The 22,500-nt window shown below is 45.2% G+C and overlaps 2 protein-coding genes across 3 annotated transcripts in view; one reads left to right on the top strand and one right to left on the bottom strand.

The window, feature by feature from the left end:
- Positions 1 to 3,317, top strand: part of slc30a2 (solute carrier family 30 member 2) — an 11,317-nt gene extending 8,000 nt beyond the window's left edge. Inside the window, exons 4-8 of the mRNA XM_062551034.1 lie at positions 181 to 334; positions 1,277 to 1,505; positions 2,328 to 2,433; positions 2,675 to 2,809; positions 3,172 to 3,317. Coding sequence (XP_062407018.1) covers positions 181 to 334; positions 1,277 to 1,505; positions 2,328 to 2,433; positions 2,675 to 2,809; positions 3,172 to 3,317 — 770 coding nt within the window. The remainder of the gene's footprint in view (positions 1 to 180; positions 335 to 1,276; positions 1,506 to 2,327; positions 2,434 to 2,674; positions 2,810 to 3,171) is intronic.
- Positions 3,318 to 7,357: 4,040 nt separating this feature from the next.
- Positions 7,358 to 22,500, bottom strand: part of gtf3c2 (general transcription factor IIIC, polypeptide 2, beta) — a 28,438-nt gene continuing 13,295 nt past the window's right edge. For both annotated transcript variants that reach the window (XM_062551235.1, XM_062551236.1), the window contains exons 12-19: positions 22,472 to 22,500; positions 21,733 to 21,877; positions 15,394 to 15,555; positions 14,895 to 14,982; positions 14,054 to 14,182; positions 13,015 to 13,185; positions 10,609 to 10,716; positions 7,358 to 8,339 (exon numbers count right to left, since the gene is read on the bottom strand). The exon at positions 22,472 to 22,500 is cut by the window's right edge and continues 101 nt beyond it. In XM_062551235.1, coding sequence (XP_062407219.1) covers positions 8,118 to 8,339; positions 10,609 to 10,716; positions 13,015 to 13,185; positions 14,054 to 14,182; positions 14,895 to 14,982; positions 15,394 to 15,555; positions 21,733 to 21,877; positions 22,472 to 22,500 — 1,054 coding nt within the window. In that variant the 3' untranslated portion in view covers positions 7,358 to 8,117. The remainder of the gene's footprint in view (positions 8,340 to 10,608; positions 10,717 to 13,014; positions 13,186 to 14,053; positions 14,183 to 14,894; positions 14,983 to 15,393; positions 15,556 to 21,732; positions 21,878 to 22,471) is intronic.

Raw genomic sequence — 22,500 nt, 5'->3', positions numbered from 1 at the left:
CTATAATCAAAACAACAACCTAAAGAAGTTTAGTTTATCCAGAAGCCTTGAATGAGTCAAATAAGCCTTGAATGATTGAATGACATGTACGTTTGCACAAGTTTGAATGGAAACGTGACAGAAGTGTTCTGTAAATACAGAATAGTGTAATGGATTTTCACTTTCCATTTGTGTCTCCAGAGATCATGGGAGCGCTGGTGTCTGTCATGTCCATCTGGATTGTGACAGGTGTTCTAGTGTACCTGGCCATTGACAGGATCGTCCGGAATGACTATGAGATTGAGAGCCACGTGATGCTCCTCACGTCCGGCTGTGCTGTAGTGGTCAACATCGTGTGAGTGCTGGGGTCCTTCAGTTCATGGCTTTTCCTTTTAAACCCAATGACAGTCTTTTATTGCATCATGGAATATTATGCTATGCACCTGTGTAGAGCAAGTTACAGATTACAACCTAACTCACCTACAGTATTACTCACCTTATTCATGGGTTTCATCAGGTCCCTTTCCACAGGTGTATAAAATCAAGCACCTTGATTATCAACGCAGACTGCATGGTGCTTGATTAACACACCTGTGGAAAGGAACCTGATGAAACCCATGAATATTGTGATTCAAAATATTTCTTTCTTTCAAAATCACTCTTCATATTCACCATAAAGGACCGTTCACACCAAGAACGATAACGATAACGATAACTATAACCATAACGATAAAAGCGTCCACACTGGTCAACGATAGGAAAAGTCTCTCCTCATGTTAATGAATGTGATTGCTAGAATATTATGGATTCTGATTGGCTGTTAGCTTTTTATCGTTCTCAAAATCGCTCTGAAAGTGATCAACAACGATATCGTTCTTCATGTCGTTATCGTTATAGTTTATGTGTGAACGTTGTCATTCATATTAACGAGAGCGATATTTGTTTATAGTTATCGTTATCGTTATCGTTCTTGGTGTGAACGGCCCTTAACTCCGCTAACAGTAGACTAGCGTTGTAATAGCGGTGGTGGCTGCAGTTGAAGGGTGACCCTGCCATCTCCCTGCACCTCCACAGCATGCTGAGACTAACTCACCTATTACAACCTAACCCACCTACATCTTTTGATCTTAGTAAATTACAAATCTTAAACTCTAATATTGTGATTCAAAATATTTCTTTCTTTCATCACATGTTTCATACTCACGTTAACTCCGCTAACAGTAGACTAGCGTTGTAATAGCGGTGGTGGTGGCTGCAGTTGAAGGGTGACCCTGCCATCTTCCCTGCTCCTCCACAGCATGGCCTATATCCTGCACCACTCCACCACGTTCCACGCCCACGGCGCCGGCTACCAGAAGATCGACGAGAACGGCGTGAGCCTGAGCCCCGTGGGCCACGGTCACTCGCACGGCCTGATGGGTCACTCGCACGGCAGCACCAGCGTGCGCGCCGCCTTCATCCACGTGCTGGGAGACCTCCTGCAGAGCGTGGGGGTCATGGTGGCCGCCATCATCATCTACTTCCGGGTTAGCTTCAAAATACCTTTTTATACGTCACATTTATGTCTCCCTCACTCCTTTTTACATGTACATTTGTATATCAGTATGTTAACCTTGACTTGGAACCACTGGTGGACTCCAAAATCTTAAGCTGTCATCTGCCGATACCGATGTTGTACCGATAATATTGTGCATCCTTATTGGCTTGGTGTTCAGACTACTGAATGGACACATTCCTGTGAAGCGAATACCATTGCTGTCCTAGATCACAGCTGAATCAGGGATGAATAATACGTTCCTGATGTTCTCTAGACGTAGCTGCAACCAGTGAGGTGTAACCCAAAGGCATGCAGATCTCCACTTGAGTGTAATTGGAACACATGGAGACCGCTGTTTCAACTACAAGATAAATTGTTTACACTCCGCTCTCGGTCATGTCTTGCACCACCCTCTAGTCCTCAGAGGGAATGAAACTGGAAAGAGCCCTTTTTACAATAGTTCTGTGGTTTAATGTGATCTGGCACCAGGCGTATTTACCATCTGATTTCATATGCCTAGCTGCGTCTTAAGGTGTCTGCTTTCTCTCTCTCTCTCTCTCTCTCTCTCTCTCTCTCTCTCTCTCTCTCTCTCTTTCTGTTCAGTTCAGTTCAGTTCATCCCAAGTGTGCTTTATTAGCATGACAAATATGTTTGCATTGCTAAAGCAGAACATTTAGACATACATTTACATAGAGAATGTTTGGAATACAGTACATGGCAAATATACTGTAAGTGCATCCATGACCACTCTCTCTCTCTCTCTCTCTCTCTCTCTCTCTTTCTCTCTCTCTCTCTCTCTCTTTTCTTTCAGCCTGAATACAAAGTAGCTGATCCTATTTGCACCTTCCTGTTCTCCGTGTTCGTGCTGGCGACTACATTCACAATCATGAAGGATGTTTTTCAGATACTCATGGAAGGTACTACTGAGACAGTCAGTTTCCTATAAATATGGGACGCTAACTGTCATGGTGACCATTGTTTGACTAGGAAAATCACTGAGACAGATGCAAATATGAACCTCCTCTACAATATTTCAAGGACACAATTTGAATTGATGTATCAACATTACACATATGTTCTGACATATGAGTTGTTTATGTTTTGATATGTTCTGTTTGCAGTTTCCAGTGTTGAACGTGAATGTTTTTTTCTCCACAGGGGCGCCGAAAGGCATTGATTTTAACTCGGTGAAGGAGGTGCTGCTGTCTCTGAGGTGTGTGAAGGCCATACACAGCCTGCACCTCTGGGCTCTGACCGCAGGCCAATCACTGCTGTCTGTCCACCTCGCTATTGGTAAAGCACAGCCAACTTCACTATTGCTGTAATGAACCGAGTAACATTGTATATAATATATCAAGTATTTCAATTTATTGAGAATGGTCTGTGCTCACTTTTTTTAGAACTAAAGGGCCATTCACACCAAGAATGATAGCTATAATGATAACTGAAAGTGACCCTGAAGATATCATTCTTCATGTCGTCATGTACAAAAATGTTCATGTGTGGACATTGTAATTCATATTAGCTACTATCTAGTAGTTATCTAGTTATAATTCTTGGTGTGAACGGCCCTTTAGGATACTGACACTGGAATTGTTAATGTACTGTAGTAGATCTGGGAATTTAGAATTCCAGTTTGTTTGTTTTTCCCCCAGAGGACAAAGCTGATCCACAGGCCGTTCTGAGAGAGGCCACCGAGCTCCTGCAGACCAAGTTTGGCTTCTACAGCACCACCATCCAGGTGGAGTCCTACTGCGAGGACATGGTCCACTGCGCCCAGTGCCAGGACCCGCTGGACTAATAGGCCGAGCTGGAGAAGGTTGGGACAGAGAGAGACAGAGAGACAGAGAGAGAGAGGTAAAGAGGTACAGAGATGTTGGACTGACCAGAACACATGTGCACATCACAGCATCACTGAGGCCTGCTGCTGCAGACTTCACACTATGCAGCTGAATCTGAAACCAAGAACGGTGCTCTCGTCCACCGAAAACACTATTGGACATGAGACACTACATGGACTTCATTCACAATTATGATTTGGTTTATACAGAATGCACTTTAAGCAAGGGAATATTTGTGCTTCTGATTCATTCTGATTCTTTCACGTAATTCTGCAAGCAGTCGGCCAGCCATAGAAGTTTGGAGAAAATGGGATAACAAAACACAAAGCTTTCTGTAACATCCATAAAATGCATACGCACTCACAATTCCTTTGTGAATGTATGGGATACACAATGTGCTAAAACTATTTGAGAGCCGTTACATGGCATTTTGTGCACCACCGGCACAATATTTTATGGAGGGGACTCCACTGTAATTGCCTGTCCAACGATTCTGGACAGAAGATACGGTATCGACTACAGAGAAAATAATTATTGGGTTTAACAATGCCCAGCGGCAGTGAGTGCCACCTCACTCAATTTGTGGGATCAGTGACTCTGTCTGCCTGACTATGTGGCTTCACATGCTTGACCAAATATATAGAGGGATTGAGTTCTTCACTTAAAGTCACTGAGTGTCAAGGTTGAGAGATCAAGGGCGTGTCTTAACAAACCAGGAAGTCTCCTAGAAGTGAACCAAATGTATAAATAAACAACTACATAACAAGACAACCAGACACAGTAGAACGTTAATGAAGAGATACAAAAAGACTCCAGTAGAACTTTACTGTAGAGATAAAGACTCTGGAGAATAATCCCATTCATCAAATTGACCATTTTGATCTAATCCCACAACTGGCACAACAGCTGTTATCGTATAGAGCAGAGACAGTTAAAACAGACAAGAATGCAATTCGTCATCCAGTTTGATCAAATCATATTACTGAGATAACAGTAACTAAAGCATGCTGGGATTGCTCTGTATCATTCCAAGAATGTCTCAGCATGTCAGTCTTGTGAATGGACACCCGTTTCGTTTGCTGGCTAATCCATGCCATAGCCCTCAGTTGGTTTGTCTTGTCTGGTTTGTAGGCCAACACACTGCCGTTACAACCTTCCAGCTGTACATTCCAGTAGTGGGACCAGGCGAACATCAGCATCACAAGGTCTATACAACCTGCTTCAGAGATATTTGTGATGCATGCATTACGAGGGATCAGCCTAAATGAAAGTGGTTATGATTATCAACTTCATGGCTAAAGACGTCAAAGAATGGCTATTGTCTAAGAAACGAGATACTCATTGAAGCCAAGTGTACAGCCATAAAAAGCAAGGACACTAATGACATTACATCCATCATCAGTGTTGTGTTTTAATGCCTGTTGCAGTGTTTCTCGCAAACTTAAGAGTTGTGGCTGAAATTAATTTGAAAAGGCTCACAGTTGCATGGATGGTTCTTCCTCATTTAGCATAGTGAAAATCTGACAGCAATCTCATGGGCTTACACCTTCGTATCAAAATGTCCTCGTTCAAATCTATATTTTGCCAACTTTGATAAAATGGAAGTATATTTTACATGTAAATATATTGTCATTTGTAAAGCCATGTGAGGCACGAACAAATATATCACTTGACTTACTTCAGAGTGACCAACACTGTTTTCACTATATATTATTTGTATATAATTTTCTGAGGTTTTGATGAGGGGATTTTACGTGTGAACATGTGGTGTGTGAACAGTGAATGTCAGTGGATAGCGACGGCATGCAAAAGACAGAATTTGACTTAAAATCTTGGGTTGCCTGCGGAGACTAGTCAGTAATCACAATAAATCTTTAGTGTCTGCAATACAATCACGGCAGCTCATAGCTGCACGACTCAAATGAATATTTTACTGCCAAAACCACATATGATTTCCCTTATAATCAATAGACGATATGACCACGGAGGCCTATATGCTTTTAATGTTGTTATAAGGTACAGTAGGTGCACACGAGAGAGGTTACTATTAAAAGCCATGGGAGCGCACATACTGTAAGTAGATGATGAAAATAACGTGTACTGGTGCAATTTGAGGGTTAGAGGGACTCACACACACTTTGGATCTTGGTTTTCAGTGCTGTAGTGACTGAATGGTTGGGCTGGTTAGCAGGAGATAGACTGGGTTTCCTGCATACTAAGACCTGGTACACATCAACCTTAACTTAACTGTCCTGATGGTACGCATCAACCTTAATTTTACTGTCCTGTAAGTTGCTTATTTGTCGTGTGATGTTTCCAGAGTTCTATGTTGTAATGTTACTGTGACAAATCTGTAAATGCTCTCAAAGCAGTGTATTTTCTGTGTATGATCACTTTGTGAATGTGTAAATAAATTTGCTTACTGTAAACAAATGAACTGTAAAAGTTGTGTGTAAATGTTGTATGGTGATACTGTATGTAACCATATGAAATCTCTGGCAACCAACATACTGTTTGATATTTCATTTATATTGGTGTGGTGGGACTTTTGTAAATTACAATAAACATGAGCAGATGGTTAAAAAAAAAAAAGAAAAAAAGAGTTATTTTCAATTATTTGTTTTCTAGCATCCATCATGTGCCTCTTTAGGTTCTTTCCCCATGTGTAAAAAAAACAAACATTTGGCGTCTGACACAATGACTAATGTAGCTCTTAAAGCCCCGCTGTCCAGTAGGCCCAATGGCGCTCCTCACGGAGCGGTAATAAGGCTGATTATTAATGTCGCCGGACAGGACAGCGCGGAGCGGCATTAATCTGTCTGGCAGCTCTCCAGCCCAGGATGACCGCGGGCTAATTAGCTACATCCACTAAGCATGAAGTGCAGGAGAGGTGCTCCAAGTGCACACAGAAAAGTTTCATCACCAAAGTTCCAATGGCTACAAACGTTCAGCTCGTACCCTGGAAATCCAGAGTTCTCGTGAGAGCACAGTCTGAATTTGCTCAGGGAGTCACTCTGGCAATCAGTAATGATGCTCATTACCTATGCCGTTGGAGCCGAGCTGCACTAATCACATCAGTGTATCTGATATAGGCGGGTCAGAGGCAAGCTTAACAGATGACTACAGCGCCGCAACGTCGAAGTCCGGAATCAGTCAGTAAACATTGGTCGTGGTAGTGTTGTCCAATTGCGTGCAGTGATATATTCAAATGCATGTTTGACGCCACCCTTCAAGTTGGGCCATTTTCATTACTCATAGCCAAACCCCTAAATCTGTGTAGATGTGGGTCTCGATTACTAGGCTATGCAGCTCACGCAGTTCAAAAAATGTCTGGGAAGAACGTCTGTGTGGAATGTCCAGTGAATTGTCATGCAGTGAGACTGATGCACTGTGATGTGTCTATACACTGTTTACTCTGATTTGTCATCTGTGCAAGTACTGTACATGAGGCAATAAACGAGAGTGGCAGTCTGTCAAGCACTCTTCAAAGAAAGTTACACAAAAGAACATCCGTCCATTTGACGAGCTCCATGTGCTCATGAAGTTTGGGTTGTACCAGCTGAATGGATATTAAAAATGTAATACCTTTAAACAGGTAAATGCACACAACAACTCAGCTACTGACAAAAAGACACACACACACACACACACACACACACACACACACACACACACACCCATCTGCAGAACACAGTCATGTTGTCATCCACACCTGAGATGTACCAGGTAAATTGCTATTGAAGACCCCGGATGATTCAGTGCTTTCAAAACATTTCTGTGATCTCCAGACCTGTAATGGAGACTGATGCACTGGGTGACAGGCAGACAGCCGTACGTACGCCCATCAGACAGTGACAAACACCGACAGCAGAAGAAGGCGGCACAAACACGGACGGACGCTGTACACACACACGGACCATAACAAAGCACTCGGCTGCAACTATCCTTCTGGCAGCTGACAGGAAAAAAGAAAAGTAAATACACAATGTGCCACAAGGAATGAAAAGAGATGTAATTTTTAATAAAAGTTCAACGGCTAATTAGAACCCATTCAAAATAAATAGCACATACAATTCATAAGTCATTTTTTGGAGAAGCCTGACCAGTTAAGCGGAACAAAAGCGGATAAGACCGAGAGAAGAATGAAATACTTTTCAAGTGCCACTATCCAAGAACTGCTGCTTCAGTGGGGTCATCTTCAAGTGTTATGTCCAGGAGTTATTTACAAACAATAGAAAACTGTACACGTATAAAAACAACAACAGTGGCGCACAAATCCACATGTTTAAGTTTTTAAAACAAATGACCTGTCAATGACATGGACAAGCTCAGAAGGGGCGGCTGTCTTGGTCTTGCAAAGATGGAGACAGGTCCTTCAGTCTCTTCCCTCCACTGGGTCCTACAGGTGGGTCCGTCTATGTGCAGAGGGCACCACATGGCAATCAGCAGGCACCGATATACCTGTCTGCACACCTGTCTGCACACCTGTCTTGCTCTGTCGCTCTCAGGTGTTTCCCTTCTCCATGCTAAAGGATGACAACGTCCCCTTCCTCAGCTTGTGTCTCTGATGGCCAGCAGCGCGTCTCACACACACACACACACACACACACGCACACACACACACACACACCACACACACACACACACACACACACACACACACACACACACACACACACACAGACACACACACTCACTCACTCACTCACAGACACACACACACACACATCACATACACACACACACACACACACACGCCGCTAGGTGACCAGCACGGTGTCCTCTGTGCTGCTCTGGACGGTGGTGGCGGCGTCCGGCTCGTCCTGGGCGGGGAACATGGCGGAGAACTGGACCTCGCTCTCCCGCTGGATCTTCTCCATGCTGGAGCCCAGCAGGCCGCGCAGGCAGTGGACGCGCACCAGGCCCGCCTGCCCGCCCGACGCCACCCACGTGCTCGTGCTCAGGTTGGGGCTGAAGCGCACCTGTGGACAGGGAACACAGAGGCCTTCAGAAGCCTGAGGGGACGCAGGAACTCGCAGGAACTCGCAGGAACTCCGATGTAGACGCAGGGACTTCCAGGAAGTACCGTAAGGGAGGCTTAAAAAGGCAGGACAGATTTGCAGGAACTAAGGGGGCTTTTAAAAAGGCTGGATAAATTCAGCACTTGGCAGACTAAAGAATGTAGCTTCAAAAGCTTCAGAGCAGCAAGGTGATCTCCACAAACATTTCGAATCTAGAATCTGGTTTTATTATTATGCTTTTTACATGTATTTAAACCATGTCTGTTATGCTAGGGATAGGACGACAACACACACACACACACACACACACACACACACACACACACACACCTAAATCAAGACCCCAGTATCATTAAAACATAGTGTTTTGATTAGATGATCTTGTTTTCTCCAACAATGGCATCTTCTGTTGTGTGTACTGCTCCATTATTCCTTACACACACATAACAAATCCCTCTTCTCTCCTGCTCCTCCTCCATCCCCCCACTCCCCTGGTCCCATCGGAGACCCCGGGTGACATTTTCCTCATTTAACAGCCCATTACCCCCGTCCGTCCCTCCGCTCCACTCCACTCCACCCGGCCCGTCAGTGCATCACTCTAGTCCCCCCACCCCCAGTCCTCAACCCAGGACTTACACACACACGCACAGAGCAAGAGCACAAGAGCAGGCCGTTCAGAACTAGCAGTGGAACTAACTGGAGAGGCCTTGATCTACTTCCCCGCCTGGGTAACGGGGAGGACAGGAGTATCGCCTCACACACACACACACACACACACACACACACACACACACACACACACACACACACACACACACACACACACACACACACACACACACACACACACACACACACACACACACACACACACACACACACACACACACACACACACACACACACACACACACACACACACACACACACACACACGAACACACACACCCACCCACGAACACACACACATTACAAAACAGCACAGCCACAGCAATTCCCCAAAACTCAACAAACAACAAAAGGGGTGTGTGTGTGTGGGGGGTATATGCTTATATAGACACACACACACACACACACACACATATTAAAAAACAGCACGGCAGCATCATCAGACACTGGTGCATCAGCAGACTACCAGTCTGGGGGTGGAACTAGAGGAGGGCACAGAGGCAGAGTGGTGATATGAGGGCACTAGCGTGAGGGCAAAAGCATGCCCGCGCACACTGGGCCTCCGTGACCACGCCGCGAGAGAGAGGCCTGGCGTGCATTCCCATTAACTCAAGATTCAATCTCAGCGCTGATGGCTTTGTTCCCGGAACGGAACGAGTAGAGGGGTTGTTAAGAGAAGAGAAAAAAAGATTACGATATGCAGCTCCTGTTCGATTAAGTCTGAAGAGGAGGAGCAGCGTGGGATCAGAGATGAGATGAGTGTATTGCTCATAGATTTATTCATTTGCTTTGTGTGTGTGTGTGTGTGTGTGTGTGTGTGTGTGTGCGTGTGTGCGTAATAACACCATCAAGGAATGAAGTTTGTATCTTGTGGTGTGTCGGCTAGATGCTGAATCAGGTGTTGATTCCCTGATTGTTGCCGATATCTGAGCTCAACTGCCAATCCGAAGAGTTGATTGGCTAGAATTGTTCAGCGCTCAAAGATTCTTCCCAATTTACAGCTCCAGAACTGACTGTGTACAAGCATCCGACTCTGACCTCGCGACGAGTCAGACACAAGTAAATATCGGACCTGCGATTTCAGAATGGCGAGAACCGAGACAAACAGAAGCCTGCAAATCCGCTGCGGAACTGGTCTTTTGCCGTTGCACTTTTGGATAAACTGTGTTTAATCTTTCTATTTCTTGTTATTGTGACAAGGGATGTTTACTGTTGTGTTTCCCCACCCCATTTGAAAACTGTATGGGGGAGAGAGTGGCTCTTGGGGTCAGTTGACGCTTACCAGTACAGGTGTGACAATTAGCATACCAATGTGATAAAGCATCCAAAAAGTTGGTTGTGTTGGAGCATAACGGTCTTTTACTAACATAACATTTCCATGTCTTGTCATTAGCTATGCCCATTCGGACACATGGTGTGGCGATGGAATTCTCAGCCAACACTGAAATTTTGCATGCAGTCTGGCGATTTCATGTTGTCCATGAACATTCTCTTGTAGGGAAACAACTACAACAACTACTAGTAAGTTGATAAGACCTAATAGGAAGACACAAAAACTTACCTTGTGTACTGAAGTAAGCGGCATTTGGTCGATCTTCATGGTCCCCTTCACCTCTGTGGCCCGCATCCGTTTCATGCTGGGTCGGCTTTTGATGTCTTTGAAATTCCTCTGCAAAAGGAGACAGATCCAAGAAGAGAGGTTTAAGGACAAGGGAGAGCCCATGTCTCTCTGACCAGGGATGTTTCCTGAATCTCTCTCTCTCTCTCTCTCTCTCTCTCTCTCTCTCGGCTAGACAACAGTTGTTTCAGCAGTCTCTCTGACCAGGGATGTTTCCTGAATCTCTCTCTCTCTCTCTCAAATCAAATCAAATCAAATCAAATCAAATATTGCTTTATTGGCATGAATGTGTCAATCTCTCTCTCTATCTCTCCCTCCCTCCCTCCCTCTCCCTCTGCTAGACAGCAGTTGTTTCAGCAAATGCACCCCTTAAGATATTTCACCTTGTCCCTTCATTTAATATGAATGCAAAAGCAACTGAGCAGGCTTGTGTAGGCCAACTCTGAGTGTGCCAATGAAGGACTCGTCATCTGTCTCTCTGACCAGGGATGTTTCCTGAATATCTCTCTCTCTCTCTCTCTCTCTCTCTCTCTCTCTCTCTCTCTCTCTTTGAATGCAAAAGCAACTGAGCAGGCTTGTGTAGGCCAACTCTGAGTGGGCCCATGAAGGACTCGTCGTCTGTGGGGCTCAGACAGGAGCCGTGCATGTGGTGGAGCAGAGCTGTTCCGAGACGGATGACACGGCAGTTTATGGTGGAGTCGAGTGTGAGCACAGATCACCACAAGGGGACAAGGGGATCCAACTGCCTGTCTGTGTGTGTGTGTGTGTGTGTGTGTGTGTGTGTGTGTGTGTGTGTGTGTGTGTGTGATGAGCCACAGGCACAGTGAGGGTCGAAAGACAGACTGTGGAGACAAACGTGTGTCCTGTTCTTCAGTCAGGAGGCTGAGGGGGGAGGGGGTGGGGGGGGGAGCGAGGGGGGTGGGTGACTGAGGAGAATTCAATTAGCATTGCCCACTTCTCCCTCCCATAGAAACCCCCCATCCTGCTGCTTCTGGGTGGTGGAGCTGTGTCCAGAAGGGGGGTTTATGGGTAATGGACATGCTCAGTGGGCCGTGACAGTAGAGAGTGGGGAGTGGGTGAGGAGGTGGGGGGGTGGGGGCTCACTGAAGTGGAAGACAGGGGAACAGATGGAGAGGTCCGAGTGGTCGGGAGAGTGAGGGGGGTGGGGATGGCGGGGTTGTGCTGACTCGAGTTTTTTAAATTAATGAAGGGTGCAACACTTAATCAACACAATAACTCCCTATGTGGCTGGCCTTAGCAGTGTGTGTGTGTGTGTGACACCGTGTCTCTATGGTAACCTCTGGGGCTCCTGTGCCCTTCTGGCCTCGTGCTCTCGTACTCACTCAGGTGTGTGTGAGGAATGGAGCCCCGGCCAGCGCGTGCCACTCGGAGGGCGCGTGTTAGCGGTGTCTGGGATGGATGGGGCCCTAACCCGATGTTTACTGACACGGATAAATACACTCATACTGTGCACACTAGTCACACTAACCCAGCTCTCTCAAATTACAAGCATACAGTGCATACAAAAAAGACCAATACACACTCCCATTCACACCTAGTGATAAAACAAACACCCACACACCCACACACCCACACACACACACACACACACACACACACACACACACACACACACACACAGACACACACAGATAAAAGGACAACAAAGTTTTGCAGCAAAACAGAGGACCCCCACAAGCCTCATCAATCTAATCTTCAGATCGTTCCTACAAGCAAAGCGCAATTTAAAGAACCCTTCATTCTCCTTCACTTAAAGATTACCGCCACATACTTTTTGTGGCATCTGTGAGCAATAGGCGACTGACAGCCTGGGGACCGCCCTGGGAGTGGACAGATACTGGGGCCCTCTTCACTAATCAGCGTTTCATTAACTGATGAAATGAATGATTAATGTAGTGAGGGATGGGGATCTGGGATCTGGGATCTGGGAACGGCCCCCTGACAGGCCATTAGGGAGGCCAATGGGTCGGCCACACCCACCACTGGGGCAGCCAGATAAGGGCTCATAAAGGAAGGTGTGTGCATATGGGTGAGTGTGCATGTGGGAGCGTGTGTGTGTGTGTGTGTGTGTGTGTGTGTGTGTGTGAGAGAGAGAGAGAGCTAGTGTGTGTGTGTGTGTGTGTGGAAAGCATGGTTATTTGGAAGAAATTATGTTTCCTATACCCTTGAACCTGTAAAAACTCTTGACAGATTGCTGAACCGCTTTAATCTACTGGATTATTCAGAAGATTTGATTTCCAATGTAACTTGACTCGTAAAGCGGAATCAAATAAAGTATATAAAATGTGTGTGTGAGTGAGAGAGTGAGAGAGAGAGAGTTCAACCTACCATGTCCGAGTCGTAGAAGTGGATGTAGTACTTCTTCATTGCCTCCCGGAAGGTGTTGGGTTCCACCTCGGGGTCGTTCGGACTCCGTTCGTCACTACGGCTACCGCCCTCCTTGACCCTCTCTGTCTCCGCCTCGACATCAAAGTGCACCATCTCGCCCCTGTACACCGGCTGAGGGGGAGAAGAGAGCGTGGGAGAGATCAGATATGAGAGCGATGATTAGTCATCATTACTCATTAAGCTTTAATGCACCAAGGGACTACTGTACGTCAATGATCTAAAGGAAACAATGAAGGATGTGCATCTCCATTTATCTTCAGTTAATTAATAGGGACAGTGATATTGTGCATTCAGACACCATACTGTCCCTAGGTTAACATGTGGCCGAATATTTCATTGAACTTTGACAGACATTATTTGATTGATGTTAGTCCCCAATCCCCATCCAGTCTGACCCGATACACAAATCGGGCGGAATACCATCCAACTGGTTACGAAGATTGGAATATTTTCCAGTTCTCGGCCAATCCGGTTGGATTTCTGGCACGTCAGCCATCTTGATCAGACTCACTTAATGTGTGAGAACTTGTAAGTGCAGTGTGAGCACAGCAGCCGTGACCAAGTGAAGCATGTAGAGTGAATTACCATATCAAATATGCATATTGCACATCGCCAGCTTTAATGATAACCACGTGAGAATTAAGTAGCAGCAGAAGTGTGCCTTAGTTAAATGCAGTCAGGATACTTAGGAATGCTTGCATTTAGAATATTAGAAAAACTTATGGGTATGAATGTGTTACAAAATTCAGTGGAGGAACACTGTTGCCATGTTGTCTCATGTCTCTTACTGTATCTATCTTATCTAAGCCTGGGTTTGTCTAAACTTGTCTAAAGACTGTGTAGCCCTTGCGCTACAACAACAAATGGTGGATTCACTGCAAAGATCAACTGCGGACACTCAAAAAGACAAGACACATCACACAGAGAAACTGTTCATCTTCTCAACTGGACACAAAACCATTTTGGGCATTCTACGTACAAATCTGCGATCAGACGTTTTCTTGAGGTTGATGGCGTTCAAGCCCAACTCTGGGACGAGCACCAGCATCATCTCGCCGATGCTGTCCGCCGTCACACAGCTGCACAGCCACTCCGACAGGGACAGAGACTGGAAGCCCCAAAAAAGGCACAGTTAATAAAAAAAATACACAGTTTGAACACTGCTGACACAGTTAGACACTGCTCATATCATCATACAGTACATAAAAAGGCGAGAATATTATGCTTGGGTTAGTTGACATAAAATAAAATCAACTTGACTACAACCACACTTTATTTAAATACATATATATCTTCAGAACCAAAATATGAAATGTGTTCATAAATAATGATAATAATAAAAAGACAATAGATAGTAGCCATGGAGACAAATGGGCAGTTCTGAATGGATTGCTGAGCGAGCCCTGACAGCACAAAGGTACAAAGAGAGATCACATACGTAAATATCTAAACTATCTGTAGTTCAAACATTAACTGATTAGTTCAATTCAGAATTTTGAAATAACATTTGGCAGAACCAGAGAGGGTTAAAGCGGAGCGAGAGGCGCAAACATTTGATCATTTCCGCGTGCTGTCTTCGCTGAACTGAACTGCTTACCAATCTGACAGAGATCGATATTCCACTATGACGTCTTTGCAACACGCCTCTTTAAGCAGACAGGAACTGTTCGAATTTTGCTTCCATAGAGATGCATTACGTTGCTCTATCTTGTCAATAATTAAGGATCTTTGGCAGAACCTACCATTTCCCTCCAAAATTCTCAAGGATAAAGTACTACACAACTAGAAAAATGATTTCCATTGTGGTCATTGAAACTTACCCAAAGGGTGGCTTTCCTTGGGAGCAAGAATAAGTGCTTGGTATCAGTAAACCCTGAGTCAACATAATGGATCCCCTGCTGCATGTGCCTGCATGAAGAAAATAAATAGGCTTGATGCAAACAAATTTATACCACACTTTTATAAAACAAAAAACAAATTGACCCATCTTGTTGACATTAATCAAGGCAAAATTGTTGAGGAGACACCACAGAAGAGTTTAATATACCAATTGTCAATAGACGTTGACCACTTTCCTCTAACAATAATATGACGTGAGCAACTTTATTTTGAGTAGAGAGACTTGAGTGAAGAGACATAAAAGAGAGGAGAAGAGAGATATAAAGAGAAGATGTAAGGTACTGTAACAGAAGAGTGGTTGTAGACTAGATAGAGAGATGTGACGTGACGGAGGAGACGTGACGTGACGTGACGTGACGTGACGTGACGTGACGTGACGTGACGTGACGTGACGGAGGAGATGTGACGGAGAGGACTCACGTGGCATAGGAACATTCCTGAGACATGAGAGCGCCGGACCAATGCAGCGGCCACACGGCCTCCGTGGTCAGGTAGCGCTTGAAGGCACAGAGGGGGGTGTGGGTTCTCTGCAGGTCCCACATCTTGGTCATGCGGTCATCCCCAGCCGTCACTAGGTGGTCACTACAGAGGAAAGAGAGCAGAGATGGGGGTCATGTGATGCTTACAAAACACACAAACACTCCAAGGGCAAAGTGTCCCAGAGGCAAACAAAACAGACTGTACGAAACAACTGACAAACACAGCGATAAGTGAAGGCAGAAATATGTCTTTTGGCATCCAGTGTGATTCAAACCTTAGAGCTCGCCACGCTCACACGTGCCTTTAATCTAAAGTTGCTTTTCAGGCCAGTACAGCTAGAGAAAGCACAGTATTCACACAAGAAAGCAGTTAGAGCACAATGTTTACCAATCAAGGACGCACTGATGTGCAGCAGCTATTTAGCATAATTGGCTATTATTGGCCAGTTGTTCAACTCCAACTGAAGCTCAGCTCCCATTATGCTAGCACACAAACTGTCAGCACGGATACGTCAGCCTTTATTGCCTCCACAAACCACTCTAAACATGTGCAGCGAGCAGTATTTGCCAGGTGGCCCTACCTCAGCATTTGGTAAAAGCATAAAACAAAACTGCCACATTAGATCCCGTTTAGATCATCGTGGAGAGGCACTGCTACGGGAGAACCTTTATGACATAACAGATTTGATCAATGCGTTAAACCAGAAAGTATTGCTGTATAAGAAAAGAAAAGGCTTACAGTGCCTAGAGTAAAAGTGAAGATCAGAGTAACAGGGCCATTCTATGAAACGGGTGCTATTTGCGTCCACAACATTTGATGAGCTGCATAAGGCACAAAATAGAGCCAAGTAGGTTTCTCAAGCCTAAAGCTTATAATTCAAGGGTTGCTGACATTACATACAAGAAAATACTTTTCTAAAGAGTATTACACTATTTTTAACCATTTTACACAAGTCTATTTCCATATGTTGGGGTTGACAGATATAACATTTACATCTAAAATATCACCATGTAAATGTTATCAAACTTTTGTTATTTTCAGAATGTAACATATTTTCTGATGACATTAGGCATATTCATACAGAATAACATCACGTTTGAATTTATTTATTATAATTTTTTTGCGTTCCTTGGTTTGATTTACCACCCTGTCAGATTAACATCTTTTGTCTGTAAATACTGTACATGTAGAGCAAGAAACTAAGCAGAATTCTTCTACATTGCTCATTCGTCGTTTTTTTCATTACTATATCAGTGGGTTTGTCAAGCTTAATCCAAGCGCCCCGGCACGCAAACTAGATAGATGTTTTTCATTATAGTTTTAACACCATCATTGCTAAGCAAATTACATTTCTAACGGAGTGCATGTATGTGAAGCTAATGACTTTACCGGTGTTGGATAACAAGTGCCATTTTATCATGAAGCGTACCACTCAGTCACATTGATTATATTTCAATCTATTTTATGTAAATGTGATAAAAAAAAAGAATGTATGCCTGAGTTGTACAAATATGATTTTTTTTGGACGGTGATCATATGTGGATAAATTGAATCCCCTTCTGACGAAAATTGTGAAAAAGGCATAGTGGAAAAGGCACCTGTTCCATAGAATGACCCAGCAGTGATTTTAGAAGATATTTTCAAAACATCCATACATTTGCACTGGGCAAAAAAAAAATATATTAGTACATCTATATTAGCTAAATACAGGTACAGCACCAAGAAAGCACAAAGATGATGCAATGTAAGATGATTACGTGATGCAATATGCACAGAAACAGAACTCCGAGGTCTCTAGTCTGGCAGAGCTACAAGCCACGTTTTGCATGTTTATAGTCCACGGATCTAATCACTGGTTTATGGGTCTATATGGCTTCCCCACGGGGGGGTAGGGAGATGGGGATATAGGGGGTAAGGGGAAAGGGGGGAGGGAAAGGGGGGGAGAGAGAGAGAGAGAGAAAGAGAGAGTAAGAATGAGAACTAGAAAGTGAGAGAGAGAGAGAGATAGAGAGAGAGAAAGAGAGAGTAAGAATGAGAACTAGAAAGTGAGAGAGAGAGAGAGAGAGAGAAAGAGAGAGTAAGAGAGAGAGAGAGAGAGAGAGAGAATTAGAGAGAATGACAGAATGAGCGTAGCTGGAATGAAAATGAAGGAGATGGAATGAAAGAGTGAGAGGAAGTGAGCGAGTGCACTCGGGCCTGAGTGGCGTGGAGTGCGCACGCAGAGCAGACTCCTGGGGAGGCGGGGCTCCGAGCGCTCGTGATTCGTTTTTGCCGCTCTGTAGGCCCTGTGTCCACCAATCACGTTTTTTGTGCCGATGGCGAAAATTTTCAATATAAAGTCTATGTAGCTCAGCGTTCACAGCGCTGAGCGCCCTCGGCGGAAAAAAGCTCTCTGCGCTGACCGTTTTTTACCGCAGCGCTAAGAGCGCTCAAAGTTGAAAGCGCCGGGCTCGTCAATGTCTCTTCTCTTTTCTTCTTTTTAAACCGTCTCTGGTTTTGGTAACATAGCAACAATAAACACTTCTCAAAGCGCCGAGAAAAGGAGGTTGAGGGCGCTCTCAGCGTAAAAAAAATGTGTTTGGTGGACACAGCAGCGCTCGTGATTGGTTTTTGTCGCTCTGTTACTCTGCAGATGGACTGCGCCGCTCTCCGTGACGAGCCCTCTGTAGCCTTCACTAGCGCCGTGAATGATGAGTTCATTACCACGTGCAGCGCGCCGCGCAGCGCACTCCTGGAACACCCATAAATATGGCTTTGGTTGGGGAGGGAGATGGATCCTACTGTAAACGCACAGCACAGCTCTGGAGAGGAACAGGTGAGCATACCTGTGAGGGCTGAATACATATGATCCCTGGTGACCTAGTATGTGAGTCATATAAGGGTACAGTAAACTCACAGCAAGACCCTCTGTTTATGAAGGGCTGCGACAGAAATGACACGCTTCAGGGGAAACGGATAACAGTTTAAATTGAAAATGTTGTCGAATGAGCATGAAAAGCAGTCTACATTAACACTACTCGCATTTGTACGATTTGTTTTAAAAGGTTCCCCCTCCGGCACTTGGCACGCCATGCTAAGCCTGTGGTAGTTGACATTTATTCATAATCAGTTGCACAAAGACATTAGATCTTTTATCAAATTGAAATGAACACTAGCTAAAAGGTTGTGATGAATAACTAATTTATAACGCTTTCCTAGTACCCCCCCCAGCATTATCTGAATGCCCCTGTTGAGAAACCCTATTTCAGCAGCATGGTTATATCTGCACAAAGGTCATCGGCTCATTACAAAGGAATGCTCACATTGCAACAGCAAGTATCAACAGCTTTTAAACAAAACTAAGTGGCCATCAAAACAAACCAGAGCAAATGTATGGCTCTTCCCAATACTGCCAGACCCTGTGGATAAAGGGTTCTGCTTCAACGTGTGCCTGTGGTGTAAAGGTGGTGTCTGTGCTCCCCAATACTGCAGACTCTGTGGATAAAGGGTTCTGCTTCAACGTGTGCCTGTGGTGTAAAGGTGGTGTAAAGGTGGTGTCTGTGCTCTCCTGCCATGGGGATCTGAGCAGCAGAGAGTTCAGATGTCATGTGCAGGAGGCGAGCGCTGCGACTGATGCTATGTGCTCTTGCCCCGGGCGGGCTCATGCCCTCGCCCTGGCATCTGGACTGGGTGGGGTGGAGTGCAGTGGGGGAGAAACCAGGGGGTGAGGGCTGAGCAGCAGACAGCTGAGTCCCCATCCCCCCCCTCTACACACACACACACACACACACACACACACACACACACACACACACACACACACACACACACACACACACACACACACACACACACACACACACACACACACACACACACACACACACACACACACACACACACACACACACACACACAGCCCCCATACTGCGGCCCGCTGTGTGTGTGTGTACACACAACTCGACATGGCAGCATGCTCCAGTCTCTCTTACACAACGCCTGCGTCTTCACCGTACCACCACCACCACTTCCTCCTCCTCCTCCTCCTCTTCCTCCCCCTCCGTCTGCCATCTGCTGGGGCCAACTCATCCTTAGCCTCCTCCTCAAGTCTGTTGCTTGTGTGTGTGTGTGTGTGTGTGTGTGTGTTTCTCCTTTTCTCTCTCATAGCTATAGTGTATGCAGCAAGTATGTATGTGTGTGTGTGAGAGTGAGTAAATGTGTGTATGTGAGTCATTGCACACACCCCATCTGTCAACTACCCCTTAACACACACACAGTGTATACAGTATGAAGATGTGTGTATGTGCATGCACTCATGTGTGTATGTACACGCATGTCTGTATGTGTGCATGAGTGCAACTGAGTGTCTATCACACTCTCATTGACATTCCAGTGGCGTTTTGTTCTTGGAGACGCGGGAGCTCTGCAGGTTAGCTTATCTCTCTCTCTCTCTCTCTCTCTCTCTCTCTCTCTCTCTCTCTCTCTCTCTCTCTCTCTCTCTCTCTCTCTCTCTCTCTCTCTCTCTCTCTCTCTCCTCTCTCTCTCATCTCTCTCTCTCTCTCTCTCTCTCTCTCTCTCTCTCTCTCTCTCTCCTCTCTCTCTCTCTCTCTCTCTCTCTCTCTCTCTCTCTCTCTCTCTCCCTCCCTCCCTCCCTCCCTCCCTCCCTCTCTCTCTCTCTGAGGGCTGAGATAGACTGTCATCTACCTAAACGAGCTTTTATGACACGGCCCAGTGAAGGCGGCCACCGGCCAGCACAGCTAATGCAGCACGCTGCACACATAGAGTCACTGCTGTCCAGGCCGGCACCTTTGGTGGGAAATAAAACACTGTGTACAATCCGAGAGGAGGTTAAAAGCGGAGCGAGAGAAAGAGAAAATGCTATTTCAGAAGAGTTTCACTCGTCGCCCATATAGCTAATCCACTGTTTGCAATTTTGGGCTCTAGCTTTTGCTGGTGCTAGCTCTGTAGTGCTTGATCAACTAAAAATACAGTCTCCACCAAAGATTCTAGAACAGAGCTCTGTTCTAGAATCTTTGGTCTCCACGGCTTAGTTGATGTATTTTCATACAGAAAAACACCGTCCATTTTCAGCGGAGTTACACTTTCAGCATTACAGAGCTACACATTCGACTATCAATATTGGGCACCATGGGATTCTTTTTAACAATAACCAGCCCTGTGTGCGAGCGTGTTTATATTCTCTATGTGTATGTGTATGTCTCTTTTCATTGTCTTTGTACTTGTACTCTGCACAATGACAATAAAGTTTCATATAATCTTATCTCTGTGAGTCTGTGTGTGTGTGTGTGTGTGTGTGTGTGTGTGTGTGTGTGTGTGTGTGTGTGTGTGTGTGTGTGTGTGTGTGTGTGTGTGTGTATGTGCGCACGCGCGCGTGTGTATCTGCATCTGCGCTGGCCTCTGTGGCGGTGTCATCACTGACTGTGCTACACGCGCATAGACATGCTTGAGAGGCTAAAGCTCATAATAAGTGACCAGGAGGACGCGTCTGTTGGAAGACAACAGGGATGACACTGTGGACCGTCAAGGTACACTAATCCTTCAAGGCTTTGTAATGGGCCTTGGCTCTTCTGGCGATGGCACAGTCATGAGTCATGTGGCGGTGGAAATTCAATTCCCACTGCGGTGATGAAATGTGCTCTTTCAGAGCAAGAAGTCGCTGAGTGAAAGCATCTGCCCCTGGCTGATGGAGTTTAATGTACTGAGAACCTTTTGCACAAGGATCCATGAAATCTCTTCAGGCAAAAAGGTAATATAAACAAACAAACCAACAAACAAACACACACAGGCACACGCACGGACGGATGCGTGCGTGCGTGCACTGCATGCACACACACACACACACACACACACACACAAAATAATACGAAAATAAATGGCAATGTCTCAGTGGCACTGTGTATACAGCTGAAGAGGGATTGTTTGAGACATCCTGATTGAATAAACATAATAAACAACGCTTTGGAACTTGTTTCGAGCCCTCTTTATAACTTCTTAAAAATGTGCGGACACACACACACATGCACACACATGCACACACATGCACACAATCAGTCAGTCAGGGTTCCATTACCAACCCATTGTGTATTTAGCTCTCTGTGCGTGTGTGTGTGTGCGTGTGTGTGTGTGTGTGTGTGTGTGTGTGTGTGTGTGTGTGTGTGTGTGTGTGTGTGTATGTGTATTGAGGGGTGAGTATGTATTTAGCTGTGTGTGTGTGTGTGTGTCTGTGTGCGTGTGTGCGTGTGTTTGTGTGTGTGTGTGTGTGTGTGTGTGCGCTCTCACCCTGAGGCTCTGCACCAGCTGACTGACCGGACCAGGTCGTCATGCGCCAGGAAGCTGTGGAACGGGTAGATGGTGGGAGACCTGATGGGCGCCCGGACGCGGAGGAGAGAGGACTTTGTGGTCAGATCCCACAGGGCCACCATACCTGCCGGGGAGACAGACAACACACCTGCGTCAGACACAGATAAAGCTACACCACCTGGCCCTCTCTCCCTGCAGAACAGATTCAAATGCATAACTATGCATAAGATGGTAAGGGACTGTTTCCCTGACATGGATTAAGCCTCAATTAAGACTTCAACGTAGATCTCCATTAAAGAAAAGTTTTTCTAGGATTAGGTTAATCTATTATGTTCAGTACACCGGCACCTGATATTTAAAGACAAAAATTAAAACCATACAAAAAAAAATGTTTTTTGTTATGTCTGAGAGAATTGAAGTAGACCATTATAGATAGATGGTAACCAGGAAACAATCTAATAAAACATCTGATCATAATGCCACAATTCCAATCTTACATGTCATCTATATAAAAGCAGATGTACAGGAGAAGCTCATCCGTGTCTAGTGGCTCTACTGTAGGTGAACCCTCGGTGGAGATGGGAAAAGGGGAGTATGATTAGGTACCATTGTAACTATGGTATAACTATAACTATTATTATTATTATTATTTTTCATTATTATTATTTAAACATGTATGTTTCCTTTGACAAAATAAAAAAGTATAAAAAAAAGGTACCATTGTAGAAGCCAGCTGCCACCAGGTTG

The sequence above is a fragment of the Sardina pilchardus genome, chromosome 12, assembly GCF_963854185.1.
Source record: "Sardina pilchardus chromosome 12, fSarPil1.1, whole genome shotgun sequence".
NCBI classification, from domain to species: domain Eukaryota; kingdom Metazoa; phylum Chordata; class Actinopteri; order Clupeiformes; family Clupeidae; genus Sardina; species Sardina pilchardus.
The sequence above is the reverse complement of the archived record's forward strand: the minus strand, read 5'-3'. Positions and strand labels throughout refer to the sequence as shown.